The sequence below is a fragment of the Natator depressus genome, chromosome 5 (assembly GCF_965152275.1).
Source record: "Natator depressus isolate rNatDep1 chromosome 5, rNatDep2.hap1, whole genome shotgun sequence".
Lineage (NCBI taxonomy): Eukaryota > Metazoa > Chordata > Testudines > Cheloniidae > Natator > Natator depressus.
Genome location: NC_134238.1, coordinates 51,125,574 through 51,145,209, shown reverse-complemented (window position 1 = coordinate 51,145,209; position 19,636 = coordinate 51,125,574). Strand labels below are relative to the sequence as shown.

The following is a 19,636-nucleotide window of genomic DNA, read 5'->3' as shown; positions in this document are numbered from 1 at the left end:
TGATTAAAAAATTAATCACAATTAATCGTGCTATTAAACAATAATAGAATACCATTTATTTAAATATTTTTGGATGTTTTCTACATTTTCAAATATATTGATTTCAGTTACAACACAGAATACAAAATGTACAGTGGTCACTTTATATTTATTTTTGATTACAAATATTTGCACTATAAAAACCAAAAGAAATAGTATTTTTCAATTCACCTAATACAAGTACTGTAGTGCAATCTCTTTATCATGAACGCTGAATTTATAAATGTGCAATTATGTTAAAAAAAACCTGCATTCAAAAATTAAACAATGCAAAACTTTAGAGCCTACAAGTCCACACAGTCCTACTTCTTATTCAGCCAATCGCTCAGACAAACAAGTTTGTTTATATTTGCAGGAGATAATGCTTCCCACTTCTTGTTTACGTCACCTGAAAGTGAGAACAGGTATGTGCGTGGCACTGTTGTAGCCGGCATCGCAAGATATTTACATGCCAGATGCACTAAAGATTCATATGTTCCTTCATGCTTCAACCACCATTCCAGAGGACATGCATCCATGCTGGTGACGCTTTCTGCTCAATAATGATCCAAAGTAGTACGTACTGATGCATGTTCATTTTCATCATCTGAGTCAGATGCTACCAGCAGAAGGTTGATTTTCTTTTTTGGTGGTTTGGGTTCTGTACTTTCTGCATCAGAGTGTTGCTCTTTTAAGACTTCTGTAAACATGCTCCACACCTCATCCCTCTCAGATTTTGGAAGGCACTTCAGATTCTTAAACTTTGGATCGAGTGCTGTAGCTATCTTTTGAAATTTCACATTAGTTATCTTCTTTGCATTTTGTCAAATCTGCAGTGAAAGTGTTCTTAAAACGAACAACATGTGTTGGGTCATCATCCGAAACAGCTATAACATGAAATATATGGCAGAATGCCGCTAAAACAGAGCAGGAGACCTACACTTCTCCCCAAAGGAGTTCAGTCACAAATTTAATTGTAACCCTTCTGCCCATCAGAGTTGGCAGCAACAAGGGCCGGGTTCAATATCTAGGGGATCCATTCCAATAACACAATGCAAACCGGCTCGAGCCCCCACCCAGTGACCTGGGACAAATATATACCACCCCCGCTGGGCGCCTCCAAGAGGCAATACTTCCCCTCTCGCAAGCACATAGTCTGAGTGTAGCAAAAAGCCTTTTAATAACAGAGAGAAACAATGTGGCATTATGTTGGGGAGACACCACCAACAGGATTCATAACACAACCCATGAGCAAAAAAAAACCACCCCAAGCAAATTGGGGCATGCCCCTTTCCCTCGGGTTCGTGAGTCCCAGCACCCAAACGTCTCTTGAGTCCAGCAATCCACAAATCACCCAAAGTCCAAAAAGTCCAGCCCCAGAGTTCAAAAGTTCATCTGCATAGTGTTACTCCCCAGTCTGGCTAAAATGTGCCTGTGTGTGGGGGAAAGGGGTAAGGGGCACCTTACGTGTCCTGAAGCTGACTGCCCCACAGGGCTCTGCTCTGCTACGCTGTCTCACGAACGGCTCTGCTCCACCACGACCGGCTCCGCTCTGCACCGCTCGCCGTCTCACGAACAGCTCTGCTCAGCTCGCCGTCTCACGAACACACCGCTGTCTCACGACCGGCTCCACTCCACCACGACCGGCTCTGCTCTGCACCGCTCGCTGTCTCAAGAACAGCTCTGCTCAGCTCGCTGTCTCATGAATGGCTCCGCTCTGCACAGCTCGCCGTCTCACGAACAGCTCTGCTCAGCTCGCCGTCTCACGAACACACCGCTGTCTCACAGACGGCTCCGCTCCACCACGACCGGCTCCACTCCGCACAGCTCGCCGTCTCACGAACACACCGCTGCACTCTAGATCTTCTGGCTCCCCACTACTTGACACAGTGCTCAGTGATTTCAGCTCTTAATGATTTCAGCTCTCAGTGATTTCAGCTCATAGTAGTGGGGGCCTTAGTGCTGGTGCACCTTAAGGCCAAAGTGAATGCAGCACAGTACCTGTAGCAAGACTCTTAATAGACCCAAAATTAGCTCTGACATTCCACAGTGGAGAGAGACAGAGGTGCAATTGGTGCTTCAGGCCCTCACAAAGGGGCCCACACCACCAGGTACTAATACCTGTCTCAAGTCTCTCTCAATTCACACAGTTTTGGAACCCATGACCCTTGCCTAGCGAGTGCTACTTAGTTGATGGTGAGTCCCTCCATCATAGCAAAAGGCCAAGTACAGTTCCAAGCACAGTTCCCATAATCAGGGTAATAACAATTTATTCTTCCTGCCCCAATAACAGAGACACTGGGGATCCCACAGCAGCCGAAGTGACCATTTGGGCAGCTATGGCCTCAGTCTAGGCGGGGTGGGTGTGCCTATGCAAATGAGATCAGCCCCTAAAGTTTTTTTTCCACAACTTGCCACACCTCACCACCAGATGTCAGGGTGGAGCTCACCCTGACACTGCTTACATCATTAACACATTTTTTTTTTAAACAAACGTCATCAGCACGGAAACATGTCCTCTGGAATGATGGCCAAAGCATTAAGAGCCGAACAAATGTTTAGCGCATCTGGCACGTAAATATCTTGCGATGCCAGCTACAACAGTGCTATGTGAACGCCTGTTCTCACTTTCGGGTGACATTGTAATTAAGAAGCGGGCAGCATTATCTCCCATAAATGTAAACAAACATGTTTTGTCTTAGCGATTGGCTGAACAAGAAGTAGGACTGAGTGGACTTGTGGGCTCTAACGTTTTACATTGTGTTGTTTTTTAATACAGTTATGTAACAAAAAAAATCTACATTTGTAAGTTGCACTTTCGTGACAGAGAGTGCACTACAGTACTTGTATGAGGTGAATTGAAAAATACTATTTCGTTTATCATTTTTACAGTGCAAATATTTGTAATAAAAATAATATAAAGTGAGCCCAGTATATTTTGTATTCTGTGTCGCAATAAAAATCAATATATTTGAAAATGTAGAAAAACATCCAAAATATCTAATAAATTTCAATTGGTATTCTATTATTTAACAGTGCGATTAATTGCGATTAATTTTGTTGAGTTAATCGCGTGAGTTAATTGCGATTAATCAACAGCCCTACTTATTTTCTTTTGCCTTAAATCTGCCAGGCCATATGTAATGATTGCCTGTCTCCAACTGGATTATTAGGAAGTTTTCATGAGAAAATGGGATCTGAATTCTTACAATCACTTTACTATTCTGACCCCAGCCCTTGAACTTCAGGAAACAACCAGAGTTAAAGCTACTTTGCATTTCTATTCTTGTTGCCTTCTTTAGCAATATAGATTCAAGTTTGCCTACTCACTCCTTTTGCGATATACCCAGAGAGTTAGAATTTGGGATATCCCTCATCCATGAGTTGTTAAGTCTGTCTTTCAAGGTAGGCCAAGTTTCTGTTTCTCAAATGTCAACTTGTGGTTACAGGAGATAACAAAATATAATTTTAAGAAAAGTAAATGAAGACACTGTAGTCTTGTATTTTTTCAGTGAATCCTTTTCAAAAATGCTGTTTGACAGTAACCTCCTTGCTGCCAAAAAGTATGGCTTAAGGGTACTGATTTTTCAACCAGGATGTGGCATTACGGCTTCTACAAAGCCAGAAAGAGACTGGGGCTTTCAGACTTTCAGGCATTGCTTTATAGAAAGTTTGTTTTCTTCCTAATCCCTTGATTAGTATGGATGTTTCTTATCACGTTTCCTTCTTTGACATGGTGATTGGCCAAGCAGATGAGGGGAAACAGTAAATGTGATATATCTTGATTTTAGTAAGATATTTGGCACAGTTCCGCATGACATTCTTATAAATAAACTAGGGAAATGTGGTCTTGATTAAATTACTACAAGGCGGGTGCATAACTGATTGAAAGAGTACTGAAAGAATAGTTATCAATTGTTCACTATCAAACTGGAAAGATCTATCTGGTGAGGTTCAGCAGGTGTCTGTCTAGGGTCTGGTAATATTCAATATTTTCATTAATGACTTGGATAATGGAATGAACAGTAAGCTTATAAAATTTGTGGATGACACAACGCTGGGAGCGTTTGCAAGCACGTTGGAGGACAGGATTAGAATTCAAAATGACTGACAAATTAGAGAATTGATCTGAAATCAACAAGATGAAATTCTGTAAAGACAAGTACAAAGTACTACATTTAGGAAGGAAAAATCTAATGCTCAACTACAAAATGGGGAATAACTAGCTAGGTGGTAATACTGTTGAAAAGGATTTGGGGGTTATGATAGATCACATGTTGAGTATGAACCAGTAATGTGATGCAGTTGCTAAAAAGGCTAACATAACTCTGGAATATATTAACAGGAGTGTCACATGTAAGACCACGGGAGGTTATTATCCAGCTCTACTCAGCACTGGTGAGGTCTCAGATGGCATGCTGTGTCTAATTCTGAGCACCGCACTTTGAGAAAGATGTGGACAAATTTGAGAGAATCCAGAGGAGAGCAAGAAAAAATGATGAAAGGATTAGAAAACCTGACCTAGGAGGAAAGGTTAAAAAACTGGGCATTCTCGGTAAAAGAAGGCTCTGCGAGGACCTGTTAATTGTCTTCAAATGTGTTAAGGGCTGTTATAAAGAGGACAGTGATCAATTGTTCTCTATGTCCTATTAAGATGGGGCAATAAGCAATGGGTTTAATCTCCAGTCAGGAAGATGTAGGTTAGATATTAGAACTTTTTGTTTAACTATAAGGATAGTTAAGTACTGGAATAGGCTTCCAAGGGAGGTTTTGGAATCCCTGTCATTGGAGGTTTTTAAGAACAGGTTAGGCAGGGATGGTCTAAGTATACTTGGGACTGCCTCAGTATAGGAGTGAGATTAGATGACCTCTCAAGGTCCCTTCCAGCTGTGGTTCTATTTTTCTGTGTACATTGTCTCAAACAAAGAGCAGACGCGGACAGAAAAACAGACCAGCTTAGCAAAATTTCAGCATTGAGGGTATCCAGAAAAAATAGTCTTGAATTCATAGAAGAGGTATCATAGAATATCGAGGTTGGAAGGGACCTCAGGAGGTCATCTAGTCCAACCCCCTGCTCAAAGCAGGACCAGCACCCAACTAAATCAGGACCAATCCTCAACTAAATCAAGAGGTACATCAGCAAACCTCTGACACCGCTGATTAACACGTTGGTAGTTGCTGTGTTCTCAAGCTGGATGACGCCAAAAGACTTTGAGAGACTCTGCTTGTCTTAACTGAGACTAAATCTGAGAAAAACCTGATCTATATAAAATTCTGCTGCAGAAAATTTTAGGATGGAGAGAAGCTGTACTAGTCACCTTGCTTTACTTCAGCCTAGGTACTTACTATCAGCCAGTAAGGGAGTGTGACAGCTTGACAGTAATACTTGCTGTTTGGTAGTCCATTTCTTACACTAGTCTGTCAAGTAAAGACATTCCTTGTAAAAATCACTTTGGGCCTGAGCACTTCTGAGGCAAAGTTTGTCTCACTGATCTTTTCTTCGCCACCAGCCCAGAAAATTAATCAATCTATTTTATCTGTCAATTTTTATACGCCTAGATTATGTCCATTTAAACCTCCTTATTCTAGTCTTTCTTTGTTGCGTAGTTGTAGTCACTACCTCCCTTATTCCCCCTTGTTGCACTGTAGCTCTGTATTACACCTTTTTGATTTCTTCAGCTGTCTATCCACAGAGCATAAGTTTTCATTCATCCCTCTGCTGTGTCTAATGCAGAAAACAGTATTATCTTTCTTTTATCTCTGAGGCAAATACATTTATTTTTGGATGAATTTATAATACTAACTTCCCTAAAGACTTCCTAAAAGAATAACAACAAGGGATGTGAAAAGATTAGAGATGATAAGAACCAATTGGATAAGCCTGTGCTTTTCCTCCTGCTTCACTTTTGTACAAGGAAGCTGTTCCTCTGAATTGGTCCTAGACTTTTCTACCAACGGGACTGTGCAGTCACTCAATAAATATGATCCGACCCTTAGTTTCCCATAGGAGAGTCTTCTTCAAGATCTAAGACCAGGGATATCTTTTGTCTTATTCCTTTGAAATCCGAACCGGTTTTTCGTGTAGACAGGGTATTTTTGCATATTGTTCCACCTTTTCTTCCCACAGTTACTACTTTGATAATTTAAACCAGGATGTAATAATTCATCTCCGAAAGTCTGTGGCATTATTATAAACCCCTTATTCTAATTTGCAGAGTACACTCACTGTACTCCGGTAGAGTTTTTAGAACTGGGATTGGTTTTTTTGTTTGTTTTTGGTCTGTGGGAATGCTAGGCGAAAGCCTTGGGTTTTCAAAATACACACTGGCTAGAGGAGCACATAGGGCAGAAAAGAGATGTGCTTAATAACTGGAGCTCCAACAGGGTGTTGTCTGCTTTACAGGGTGGATCCAGGAGTCTTTGGGTGAGATTTACACATTTTTTTTTTAGCTATTAAAGTACTACAGTGTAGGTTAGATATCTTTGTACAATATTTGCTGAAGCTTTGGTTAGATGATAGTCTTATGATTTTGATGTTTCTTCAATAAACTTTTTGTTCTTGTGCTTTCCTGTTTTCCTTTGCAATGAGAGAAAGAATATGGCCCTATCGATCCTTTTACATCTAGACTGTGGATTTAAACTACCAGACATTATGCTGTTTTTAACAAAAACCAAAGAAGAAAAAAAAACCAGCTTGTGTGTCTCAGAAGGACTAAACGCAGAAATATTTTACAGATATTGTTAGGTGTCACGTTATCCTGATTATTTTTATAAAAATTTCATTTCTTTCCCTTTTGGATCATTCTGGTTTTAGATTTTAGGTACATTCACAAATTTCTTAAAATTTGAATGAGGATACAAGTAGAAAGAATTAAGTCACCAAGTTTCAGCTTTCTTGTTCACACTTGCAATCTGACAAGTTGGAGCCAGGTAACCCACCAACTCTGGATTAAATAATGGAAAAGTATGTTAGAAGTGAGAAACTACGGTATGAATGATCTTCTGTCTCTCCAGGTTCTTTTATTGGCACCCATCACTCTAGGGTCTGAGAGCCTCATTAGTAATTGAGCACCTAAGTGTGCAGTAGCCTATTAAAATGCTTAAAATACTTCCCCCGCTATAGTGTTATGAGAATGGTGGGCATTGAAGGGTGTTTAATGCAAATTAATATCAGCATTATTTTGTAAATACATGTGATATTCCTAAATTCAAAAATGTGCGTATTACCACCACTTTCAGGGCTCAGACTAGAAGGAATCCAAGATTTTGTTACTTTAAGAGATACAGGAGAAATCAAGTCTATAATTTTATTTATGATACTGGAGATATAGTAGAGGAGACCGAACACTCTAAGCAAAATATGGATCAAGAATAATCTGAATTTTGGAACTCCTCCCTTGTATTTTATATTGTCACACATAAATCTTTTAAAAACAGTGACAGCATTCAGTTCAAATTCTTCTCAGATTGCTTGCAGAATGAAAAACAAAGCCATTTTTCTGTTTTAGAAATACATCCTTAAAACAGGGTAATAGCCGGACTCCCTTTCCTTTCTTGGGCAGAGACATTTTACATGCAATTTCTGTGCAGAACAGTTTTTTTCAGAAAAGATGTAAATCCCCCCAAAAAGAAATCTATACTGGAAAGATCTGACACTGCTGCGTTGTGAGAAAAAGTGTGCTGCTGGGGAGTGGTTTCTTGGGGGAAAAGGAAGCGGGATAGAAAGCTTTTCACCGATAGGTCACTGATTCAAATCTAGTTTGTGTTATGAGGGCCTGAGCTTTGCCATTTCTGAGGGCTATGTGAGATGGTGTTCTCAGCCCTGGTTTTAGTGCACAGGTATTCACAAAATCTGCGCCAGTCATGCAATGAGCTTTGCATGGAGCCTCATTGATTTCAGTGGTGATTTGCCTGGCTGGGGGGTCTACTTTTGTGGAGCTCATTCCAGAGCTGTGACCATAACTGACACCCTTAACGTCAATCTCAGTAGAAATGCAAGGGATTCAGTGGATTTTAAGATTAACTCACACTTTCCCCTAGGGAGATGGTCCCTCCCTCCACACCAGACTTGGGGGTGCATTGATTATTGATTAAGCAAAGGAAGCTTTTACTGCTGCAGCCTGTGGTTTACATGTTCTGTAAATAAACAAAGAATATTGGTCAAAGGTGCTAATGGTTTGGTACCTTCCACAAGAATAATTTGCTTTGAAAAAAAATTCAGCATTGCTATAATTTATGGATATGTTGTATTTTTTATTGCAGGCTTGGCTTGGTGTGGGTAAATATAGAGCATCAGTAACTGAACTGCTATGAGCTAACTGGGCATCTGTCCAAAATATCATTAAAATATTGACATAGACTAATTTTGGTTTTTTAATAATATTTTGTTAAGTGTTATTTAAACAGCTCTGCTACGATTGACCCACATACTCTAGTTTAAAAGTTGAGAATTGAGATAATAGTAGATCTGACACTTTTAGTACCTGATGTTTTCTGCAATCAAGCAGTACATAGTTCAATATGTTAATTTCTGAGACTATTTGTAAAGAAAAAAAAAAAGCAACAAACCAAACCAGAGCAAACAACAGACAGATTTTCTATACTGAATACATTTTGTTCATTCATTTTCCAGGTTAGCACTGTATGTATATGAATATCTGCTCCATGTAGGAGCACAGAAATCTGCCCAGACATTTTTATCAGAGGTACGTTTCCCATTGTTTTCTTCTCTTTCACAATTTTGATAATGTGTGCTAATAGAATAACTGTATGTGGTTTTTTAAAAAAGGAATAAAACAACACTGTGAATATCAGTTTATAGTGATAAACCTGGATTTTTAAGTCTGTGCTAACCAAGTGTTCACCCATCTCTGGCACAAGGCATCCCCAACTTTGCACAACAATTCACTGGTGTGATTTGTACCCCTTACCTCCTTGTCTTTCACTACATAAAGATCCCACTTGTTTTCTGTAACAAATGTGGCATTTAGAGAATACATGATTTTATTAGTATTTGCTTGGGATGACCTGTATAACTTACTCATGGTTTCACCACCTGTGTATAATGCAGCCATTCCAAAGACATGGCAATGAAATGTATTATACTATATTATATTTCCAGACTCTGTCCCCATTTATATACACCATAGATAATGGTGACCAACAGTGGTCTCAGTACATATCCCTATGATACCAATTAACAACTTCTCTTAATTTGAAGAAGCAATTATGTATTATAACTACTTGTGTCCTGTTGATTAACCAGTTTTAACACCTGATGGTACTTTTGCCTTTTACCTTATGTTAATTTTGTCTTCATACTCTTTGTTAAAGGACTCTGTAAATCTTTTGAAAATCCAAGTAAATTTCTCAGCAACCTTTGTCTATGATAGGAAAAAATGACCAGTGTGTCAGAGATACTGAACTCCTTTTTAAAATCTCTCTTTAACAAGAATATTTAAGAAAATAAGTTGACAAGTGGGAAGTAAAGAAGAGCTTGAGAAAACAGCATTGAATAAAGAGCAGGCAAGGTAATAACTTGGAAAATTTCCACATCTCAAAATCACTTGTCCCAGGTGGCACAGATTCAAATGGTAATAAATTTATTTTGCTACTGATGACTTTTTGAACAGTCCTGGACAACTGGCATGCTACTGGAAGACTGGAGAATAGCAAATTTGTGGTAGAACTTTTTGGTTTTTTTTTTAAATAAAGAGGGTTTCCAGCAGTTACCGTCTGGTGTATCCAATTTTTCTCTCTATTAAAGTAGGGGCAAAATAATTAAGAGAAAAATATAAAAAATTAATAGGATAATTTATGCTCAGCAAAAACAGCATTCATCTATAAGGAACACATTTTGCAAGATAAAGCTTTGCTTATTTTGTTTTTAGGGTAGGTTTGCAAAGTGAGTGAATGAGGGGAACAATTTAGGTATGACATTTGAATTTTGGAAAAGTCTTCAATGTGGTGTCTCCCAAAATCTTGCTGTCAAAATTAATTTAAATCTGAGAAGACAGAAGCACTATAATGTGGACTAATAGTGGCTGAATTATCTTGAATAAGAGGCAGTGATAAATAGCAACATTGAATTGGTGTGTGGTATCTACTAAATACTGCAAAGATCCATGGGCTTCATTTAACTTCTTCATCAATGGTATAGAAGAAGGAGTAAACAGAACATTGATGGCATTTATAGAAGATACTATGTTGGGATAAATTACAATGATCACACATTTTGAAATAATACAAAGTGACATGGAAAGATTAGAAATCTGGGCTGAAAATAATAAAATGTGATTCATCTTGAAAACTGTATATTATTCATACATTTGGATGGGAAATAACCCAAAACACAGATAAATCAATGGGGCAGAGAATCCTGGCAAGCAGCAATGACGAAAGAAATAAGAGAGTGATAGTGGATAGCAGATTAGAGATGTGTTTGCAATGGAATATGGTGCCAAAAAAGCCAGTTCAGTTTTGGGGTGCATATGGTGAATCTCTGTATCACAGAGTCTTTTCTTTTTTCTATATAAGTTTGGTGCAACTGCAGCTGAATTGCTATATTCAGTTCCTAATATCTTGTTATGAGAATTATATTGGCATATTAGAGGGCAGTGAGAGAAGAGCAACAAAAATGAAGTAGCTGGATGGTTAATTTATAAGGGAAGATGAAGGCTTAGATTCTCTACCATGCTTTGTCCTCTTTGTTTTGATCCATAGATGGAATGGGACTACAAATCCACTAGAGCAGGTCAAATGAAGATTCTTGTGGTGTGGGGGATTTGCAGGTTACATATGAGGCACTCCAAAGCCACATTCTCTTCTGGTTCCAGTTTAGGAGGCAGGGCCAGAAGAAAGAGGCATGGCTAGAGCATCTATGTGTTCTAGCAGTTCCCAACTGAGCATAACAGTCCATGAGGCTATCGAAGGCCAAAATTTAGAACAGTTCTGAGGCTGAGAATTTGGCCCTAAAAGAATTAAATATGTATAGCTTAGCTAAGTGATAACTAACAGTCTATACTTATTTGAAAAGTGTAAGCAACAAAGATTGAGAGACATTATTTCAAGTTGTACAAGCGAGTGTAACTACGAGTAATGGGACAAAGTTAAGAAAGGGAAAATTTGAGATGGATATCAGGAAATCTGACATTACAATCAATTAGTCTGTAAAATAATGTCCTAAGGAATTTGTTTTTTTAAAGCTTTCCCAGATTTTGGAATACTCTGTTTTTTAAATGAATTTTCTTAGAACTGAGATTCACAGGTCAGTAAGTCCTAGAATCCCCTTGGGTTCTGTCATAGTTACAGGGTGAGCTGCACTTTGGACCATTTCATAGTCCCCTTTCAAGTACACTCCTCTGGCGATAGGCTTTCCTTCCTTAACCTTTTTAAAGGCTGGAACTTCGGAGGTCAGTTACTTTTACATTGGATCTCTTGAGTTGCAGCCCCCCTATTAATCAATTGTGGCTCCTCTTGATTCCTGCAAGAGAATTTCCTTCAGGAGATGTGACCAGCAATTGATTAAAGTGACTCAAAACAGCTTTTCCAAAACAAATGCGTTGTTTATTCATCCAAAGGATCATAACAAGTGGAGAAAATGGGTAAAACAACAAACGGCCTACACTGCGTCTTACCTATACCTTATCCTTTCCTTGCTAGTTTTGGTAACTTCCACGTAGCTCAGGTAACCCAACTTCTGGGGTGGTAGGGACAGGCTCCCCTGCAGCAAATTCTCTTTCCCTTTTATTTGTCCCAGTGTTTTCCCCCAGCTGCTTTCCACTCACTCTCCATGCCCCTTCCTCTCTATGCAGGGCTTTTTTAACAGTTCAGTGTCTTATGTCCTAATCCTGGAAAAATTATCTGGTTAACCTGGCTGGTGACAGTAAGGTAGGTATTTCCCTATTAATAGCTCACTCTTTGTTCTCTTAAGGACCCTTGATATTTTCCCTGAAGATATCTCTGGAATTGTTTCATTTCCTGCCTGCTCTTCCTAACAGACTCTTTAGATTTAAATGTATGCAGTCAGACAGATTAATGTCCAGCAAGTAAACAGAAGAACATATAATATTCATAAAAAATAAGAGCGAGCTCTCTCTTATTTCTCACAGGCTCTTGTTTTGAAGATGCTGACTGGGGTGAAATGCACCTCTGTGAAGAGGGCCAGCACAAAGCTTATGCACCAGTTAGATCCCCCTCAAGCCATGTTTTGAAGGATTTAAGTAGTACATAGGCTTTATGTTGGCCCTCTGCACAGGTATGAATTTTACTCCAGATCAGTGACTTTCCAGTCTTCATTAACAGTTTTGGTGTTAAGTACATACTGCACATCTTTCTTAGTACATTATTTTATGTTTACTTTAGAACCCATTGAAGAATAGCATCGGTTCCTGGTGATCTACTTAAGTTTTCAAGTTATTCCCAATGGACGCATGTAGTCTTCTTGATCCAGTGCATCTGAAGAGTTTAGTTTTTTAAAAATTGCTTTTATACTTCTTGCTTTGCCTTTTATTCCAATTTACACTTTATCTGGTCTATAGTTTACGCAGTATTTGTACATTTGGAAGGATACTTTTTATATCCCTAGCTATCATTATTTGTTTTCTCCTGAGCCCTGTGTAGTTAGTTCATGACTTTACCAGCAAAAGGATATAAAAAATAGTCCCAATACATTTTTAAAAAAATGTATAAAATAGTTTTGCTGTTAAGTAAGCAGCATTTACACAATACACCTCTACCCCGATATAACGTGGTCCTCGGGAGACAAAAAATCTCACTGCATTGTAGGTGAGACCGCGTTATATCGAACTTGCTTTGGCCCCCCCATTCCTTGTTCCCTGACCGCCCCCTCCAGAGACCCCCTGTCCCTAATCACCCCCAGGACCCCACCCCCTACCAAACCCCCCTGCTCCCTGTCCCCTGACTGCTTCGATCCCTATCCACATCCCCCGCCCCCTGACAGGCACTCACCGGCAGCGGCAGGAAGTGGAGCAATGCGGCCCTGGCCTGCTCCACTCCGCCACCTCCCAGCTGCGGCGCTCTGCTTCCCGCCGCCGGTGAGTGCGGGGAGGTTGGGGAAAGGATGCCTCCCGTACTCACCTGCGGCAGGAAGTGGAGCACCTCGGCTGGGAGCTGGCGGACTGGAGCAGGCTGGGGCCGGGCTGCTCCACTTCCGCTGCTGCCAGTGAGTGCGGGGGGGATCCCTTCCCCCAAGCCCCCTCCTCCGAGTGACATGGCTGGGACCAGGGCAAGGGAAGCGGAGCGGGCTGCTCCCGGCCCCCTGCTAATCCCCCAGGCCACTCTGGGACTGCGGGGCCCCCCAAAATTCCGCCCCCCACAGCTCCCGCCTCCCAGACCTGGGGAGGCGGGGGAGAGCCCCTGACTGCCCCCAAGACCCTCTGCCCCTTATCCAACTCCTCAGCCCCGGCCTGGCCTGGCACCCCTAACATGCTGCTCAGAGCTGCGTGTCGGAGCTTTATGGTGTTGTATGCGAACCCGCGTTATATTGGGTCGCGTTATGTCGGGGTAGAGGTGTACATCATAACATGGTAGAACAGATTTATTGGTGCTTGTTTGGGATGACCTTCGGGCTGTGTGTATCCTCTTCTTGCCAGCTATATGCAAACCTGAAAGGTGTCTGATCAGCTGTTCTTGAAATTCCTTGAGAATTGGGCCTTGAAATTCAATCGGAGTTAGGTACCAAACCGTCTCAAGTTCTTCTGAAAATCCAAGCTTTAATCATTGTCCATTTTATTAACAATATTATTTTTACACATCACCACCTTTCATACCAAAGGATCCCCAAGCATTTCACAAAAGTAGAACTCATTTCACTCACCACTGACATAGAGTCGCTGCTACCTCTGCGTCATAATGTTGCATGTTTAAACACCAATACTTCTCCATAGTTTAGGACAGCAAGTAAATACTACTATATCCAACTGTAACTAGTGAAGGGATTTGTGATATCCCCTTTGTCCTAGCTAAATTCCTATTTTTAGATATTCCCTTCTACCTAACAGCTGTACCTTTGTGAAAATTGCTGTTGAATATTAGTTACCTCTAACACTACTACAGTGCTCCTTACCACGCTGAAACATGGGTGCAGTTTGGACCTGGGGGGAAGACTGCCACCTGCTGAGTCATTAGGATTACCCTTGGAGCATCTTGAGTTTTTCTTAAAATTCTCTGACTCATGTTCACTGTATACAATTTTTAGAGGTATTTTTAAATGTATTACTTTTAATTTCTCTCTCATACCAGTACATTTGGGCTTAACTAAAATATCTAGCTTAAGGGCAGAGGGATACAAAATGTAGTACCAATAAAAATTTTAAAAACACTAAAACATTTCTAAAATAGGTTTTCTGCAAAATATGTGACAAATGCTGAGTACATGGTGATACGATGTGTTAAGTTATGTGGTCATCCCAAATTCATGACGATAAATATTTTTCTAACTGCACAATCATGTATTATCTCTTTCCTATCTGGGTAGATTAGTTAATGTATCTTGTTCAGACTGAGTGGAAAAACATAAAATACTTTATTTTTATTCCTTTTAGATAAGATGGGAAAAAAACATCACGTTGGGGGAGCCCCCAGGATTCTTGCACTCTTGGTGGTGGTAAGTGTTAATAATTTTCTTTCCTTCCAATTAAAGTAGGTTGAGAGTGGAGTCGAATGGCTATGCTTAAAATTGAAGGAAAAAGAACAGTAAAATACCAAATTTTCCTCTTTGTTTTAAGCTGACAAATTCTTTTTTATTAACCTTTTGAGGCATGAAAGAAATTCAGGTGAATTTTGTACAAATTATACCGAGTTCATCAAGAATAATTGGTGTAGAAAACAATGAAAGAAGCTAATAATAACAATGGAGTCTCCTAAAAAAGCATATCTAAGAAGCATAGCCATATTGTTTTAGATTTCATTATTTCCCCTATTATTTTACTAAGAAAAGAAGCAGTTCCATGTTGAAGTCCTCAGCCTGTGGTATTCGTCACTCCAATTGTTTCTCCAAAACTTTCTTTTGCTAGGGCAAAAGGGTGTATTACGAAGTTGACAGTGTTAACACATCATATGAGAACTGGAACAGGTTTCAATACTTTATTTACAGTGAGTCTTGCAGTAAATAATGCATTTAAAAATAAGTTTTCATATGGGAAAACATTAGGTTAAGAATACAAGCAGAGATGAAAAACTTTATATTGTCATAGGAAAATGACATAAAATACACTATCAACATTACTGCCTGTGGCCCCAATTCACTATAGCACTTAAGCACATACTTAACTTGAAGCATGTGCTTAAGTCTCATTAAAGTTGAAATATGACTTAAAAGTGTTGTTAAGTGCTTTGCTAAATAGGGCTGGACTTAATTGAGTGTCAGAGGGTTACTGAACAGTGGTGCTATGGTTAGATCTGATTAGAGGGCAGGAGCTATATAAGGAGTCTGTGGAGCCAGGAGAGAGGAGACATAGGTCAGAAACAGGGAGACATGGATGGTGGACACTCCAGAGCCATAGGAAGAGCTAGGGAGTCCCCCTATGGCTATCACCCTATATAAGGGGCAGGAATCTGGGAGAAAACTGAGGTTGAAAGAAGTCAACGGCCTCCAGAGTGGGAGAGGGGACATTTCCTGCCAATGTTTATGAGTGCAGGGGTGAAGGAAGGCTGTGGAGAGAGGCTTTGTGGCCACTGTCCCGTACAAGGAGCAGGGGACTGGGAAAGAACCCAGGAAGGATATGAGACTTTCATTAAACCCAGGATGGGCAGACATTGTTTATGTTATTGCTTCATTTTAGCCTTTAAACTTTACTGGGGATGATGGGAATAAACAAGGAACCCTTCATTTGAAGGAAGATTGGGGACTGAAGATTTTAGAGTGACAAAAGACAGCAGAGGCAGAGGTGTTTTGAATTATAATATGGGACTTTATGTCTTCGAGACATGTATAATAATAAATTACCTTGGGACAAGGTTACCCAAGGGAGTGCTGGAGTGTTTGAAGGGACTCTGAGTGGGGTGGAACTGATGCTGGGCACCTGTAGGGCACCTTCATGCCACCAGGAGGCACTCAAGGAGGGCCTGGCTTGTTAAATCCACACTTAGTTTTCCGCAGCTTTAAGTAGTTTACTGACTTGGGGCCTTTAACATCTACAGCTGATATCCACATGGTCAAATCAATAAGTGCACTCATGCTCATTTGGAAGAATTCTATGGTGTTGGCTTACAAAGTAGTTTACTAACATCAACGGGGTAAGATAAAGAATTATGTAAATGGACAGCATAAAAAACTCTGCAAATCCCATCTCTTCCTCAGGTAGCCCATTATCTCTGACAGGTATGCCACATGAATGCCTTATACTTTTTCACACTTACTTACATGTATCTATGTGTCTGTGTGTATATATAGTATCCCAAAGTTTAATATTGGAACAGCGGATGAAAACATAATTCATAGGAACTGCTGTTTTGCCAAGATGAATTGTATCTGTATGGAGATTCCAGACACATCTGCTATGTACATATATACTCTATGAATGGATAATCATGGTGATTACTGACAACAAAGGATGAAGTTACAGGTGACATAGTAGTTCCACGAGGCCCCAGGAAAGTAGGTAGTAAGTACATAACTGTGCAAAGTGGCATAATCACTACCAAATGTTTCTTATAGAGTTCTGTGTCTGAAATTCTATAAGGAGACTTTGCTCCTTATGTCTTCCTGGCCTCTGTGTTCATCTTTAATAGTGATTGCCTGCAGTGGAATTGTCAGTACACCAATTAAAGTTTTCCTAAATTATGATCTATGGCATGATGACCAAAAGATAAATCTAAGGAATTAAACTGGCTTGACATGAATAGGTCTGGCTTGACATGACTAGTTGGCTATGGGTGAGGGCTCATTTCTTTGGAGACAGAATTAGGGTTGTAAATGGGTCAGAAAGCTAAAAGATAGCTAAGATAAGGGATACTCAGGAAACCATTTACAACAGACAAAATAAGCTGAAACATAAAACAGTGTAACTTTGGATTTGTGGTACGCCCTATACCCACCTCCTTTGCTTGAGTCAGATAAATGCAGCGCAGCATTGTTGTATGCCAAATAAAGGAACCCAAGTAATGAGACTGGAGTTGAACTGCATTCTTGGGGAAACGAGTGAAAGAGGTCTTAGAGGAACTCCAACACATATGTCTGAGGTCAGCCAAATAAAATTCGGTTTTGATTTTATTCTTTAAAGTGTTTTAATAAATAGTAGATCTTTTGATTCCAGGGATTTTGAGACTGCAATGATAAAATACCTCAAACACTATATGTAAACATTGTTTATTTTATTCAGTGAATACAGCTGGCTAAATCCTGTTAAAAACAGTTCAGAGGGAGAAGTATATAAACTCTGTTTTAACACTATTTTTAAACACTGCTCCTTTCCAAAGTGTAAAAAGGGCCTGTTAAAGGCATCACAATCTTTTTTTCACTATTTATAAGCCATATCATGGTATTCTTTCCCACTTTTTACATTTACCCATATATATGCTGCTTTATTGTCTTTTGGTTAAAGCACAGTACAGCGACTTAGAAGATCTAGGTACTATTCCTGTTCTTATCCCCACTGTCTTACTGTGTGACTTTGGACATGTCTCAGCTGCTTTGTGCCAAGTGGTGTTTTGTGGAAGTAAATGTAGGCACACACAAAGATAGAAGGTTAATATAGAGTTCCAGCCATTGCTCTAAAGTAACTTGCAGCAGTACTGATATTCTTGGACTAAACTATAGTGGCCTTAATGGGACACATCATTACATGCCTCAGAGAATCAGAAGATAGCGCTCTCTTACCTCACAGGGCTGTCATCAGGGTTAATTCATTAATATGTATAAAGAGTTATGCGATCCTTGGCAGAAGGTGATCTATAGATATAAGGTCAGTATATTATAATTATTTCCTTGCTATTTTTATAACTCATTATTTTTAACTTGTAGTGTATTTTGGGATCTCTACTGTGCAGCTCCAGAAAGACGAGAAACGTGTGAACATTCAAGTGAAGCTAAAGCCTTTCATGATTATGTAAGTTTTATATATATATGTGTATATATATTACTGTATTTGGTTTATTGTATGTCTGATTATTATATTCAAAGAAAAATCTCTGGGCAGTAGTGATTCAAAAAAAGAAGGAATATCTGATCTACAGCTTCCTGATCTCAAGTACTCTGATTTGTTTTCCATAGATGCCTTAGAACAGGGGTGGCCAACCTGTGGCTCCAGAGCCACATGCGGCTCTTCAGAAGTTAATATGCGGCTCCTTGTACAGGCACCAACTCTGGGGCTGGAGCTACAGGCACCAACTTTTCAATGGGCCAGGGGGTGCTCACTGCTCAACCCCTGGCTCTGCCACACACCCTGCTCCCACTCCACCCCTTCCTGCCCCCTCTCCTGAGCCTGCAGTGCCCTTACTCCTCTCCCTCCCCTCCCAGAGCCTCCTGCACGCCACTAAATAGCTGATCAGGAGGTGCAGGGAGGGAAGCAGGGGCTTCCAGTGGGTGGGAGTCAGTGGGAGCGGGGGGGGGCAGAGCTGATGGAGGGCTGCTGACGTATTACTGTGGTTCTTTGACAATGTACATTGGTAAATTCTGGCTCCTTCTCAGGCTCAGGTTGGCCTCCTCTGCCTTAGAATGAGTTTGTTCTTTGGACATTTGCATCGTGAAAGGAAGTAAAATCCTCAGAATGTCCTTTCACCTTTTAAAGAAGCATATCATGTTACAATATTTAGACTAGGTATTATGAAGTGAGGTAAATATAAGGGGCTGAATCATCTGATCCAGTAGAGCAAGACAACAGGAGGAATAAAGGGGAAAGGAGGCTGTGTGCGACTTTTGAGGCCCTTTGGTTCAGCTCCTGGTACAACTTAAAGCAGCCTCAGATTTGGTCAAAGTTACTTTGCCTGCCTGTGGCCCGAAAGAGCTGCGCCAGCAGCTGGGGTAGCCAGAATGCAGCATCTGTGTTTCTTTTTCTCCAGCCACATCCCTTATACTGGGGTGAGGATACCACTGTGACAATTCTACGTCATCAGTGTTGATGGAATCCTCAGAAGGCTGGCTAAGAGGGCTTTATAGCCCCTATGTGCCTCCAGAGTGACACAAAGAGGCTGTAGTGGGGTCAAAAATCTGGCCGGGGTATCAGTCTTAAGTGTGAGTGTCTTTAGGCTTTTTTCAGTTTGTCAGACCATTACTTTCAGTGACCTTTTTATGTGGAATTATGTTTTCTGAATAATTGTGAAGTAGACTGTTATTACAGATTGTCTAATAAGCATGAATTTGGCATGGATGGCTCAGAAGATTGATCAGAAAATTGATCATGGGTTTAAGAGTCTTTAACTTCTAGGTTACCCATTTAAATCCTGCATGTTGTCCCAAATTGTTATCATCTGATGACTACTTAGTATCTTGTAATATGTTAACTAGAGGTGATCTTGGTTCCGTTACTAGTTGACAGGAAGTTGTGTAGCAATTAGCACTAACTGTCATCTTCTGCAAAAAGACTAGGGAATAAGTGGGCATCATGCGTGTATCACCCCTTTAAATTCTCCTTTCTGGTTAGGATTGAGGCCAGTTAGC

General features: G+C 40.2%; 1 protein-coding gene across 2 annotated transcripts in view; it reads left to right on the top strand.

The window, feature by feature from the left end:
- Positions 1 to 19,636, top strand: part of SSBP2 (single stranded DNA binding protein 2) — a 271,926-nt gene that overhangs the window by 62,966 nt on the left and 189,324 nt on the right. For both annotated transcript variants that reach the window (XM_074952804.1, XM_074952803.1), the window contains exons 2-4: positions 8,651 to 8,723; positions 14,583 to 14,644; positions 18,002 to 18,086. In XM_074952804.1, coding sequence (XP_074808905.1) covers positions 8,651 to 8,723; positions 14,583 to 14,644; positions 18,002 to 18,086 — 220 coding nt within the window. The remainder of the gene's footprint in view (positions 1 to 8,650; positions 8,724 to 14,582; positions 14,645 to 18,001; positions 18,087 to 19,636) is intronic.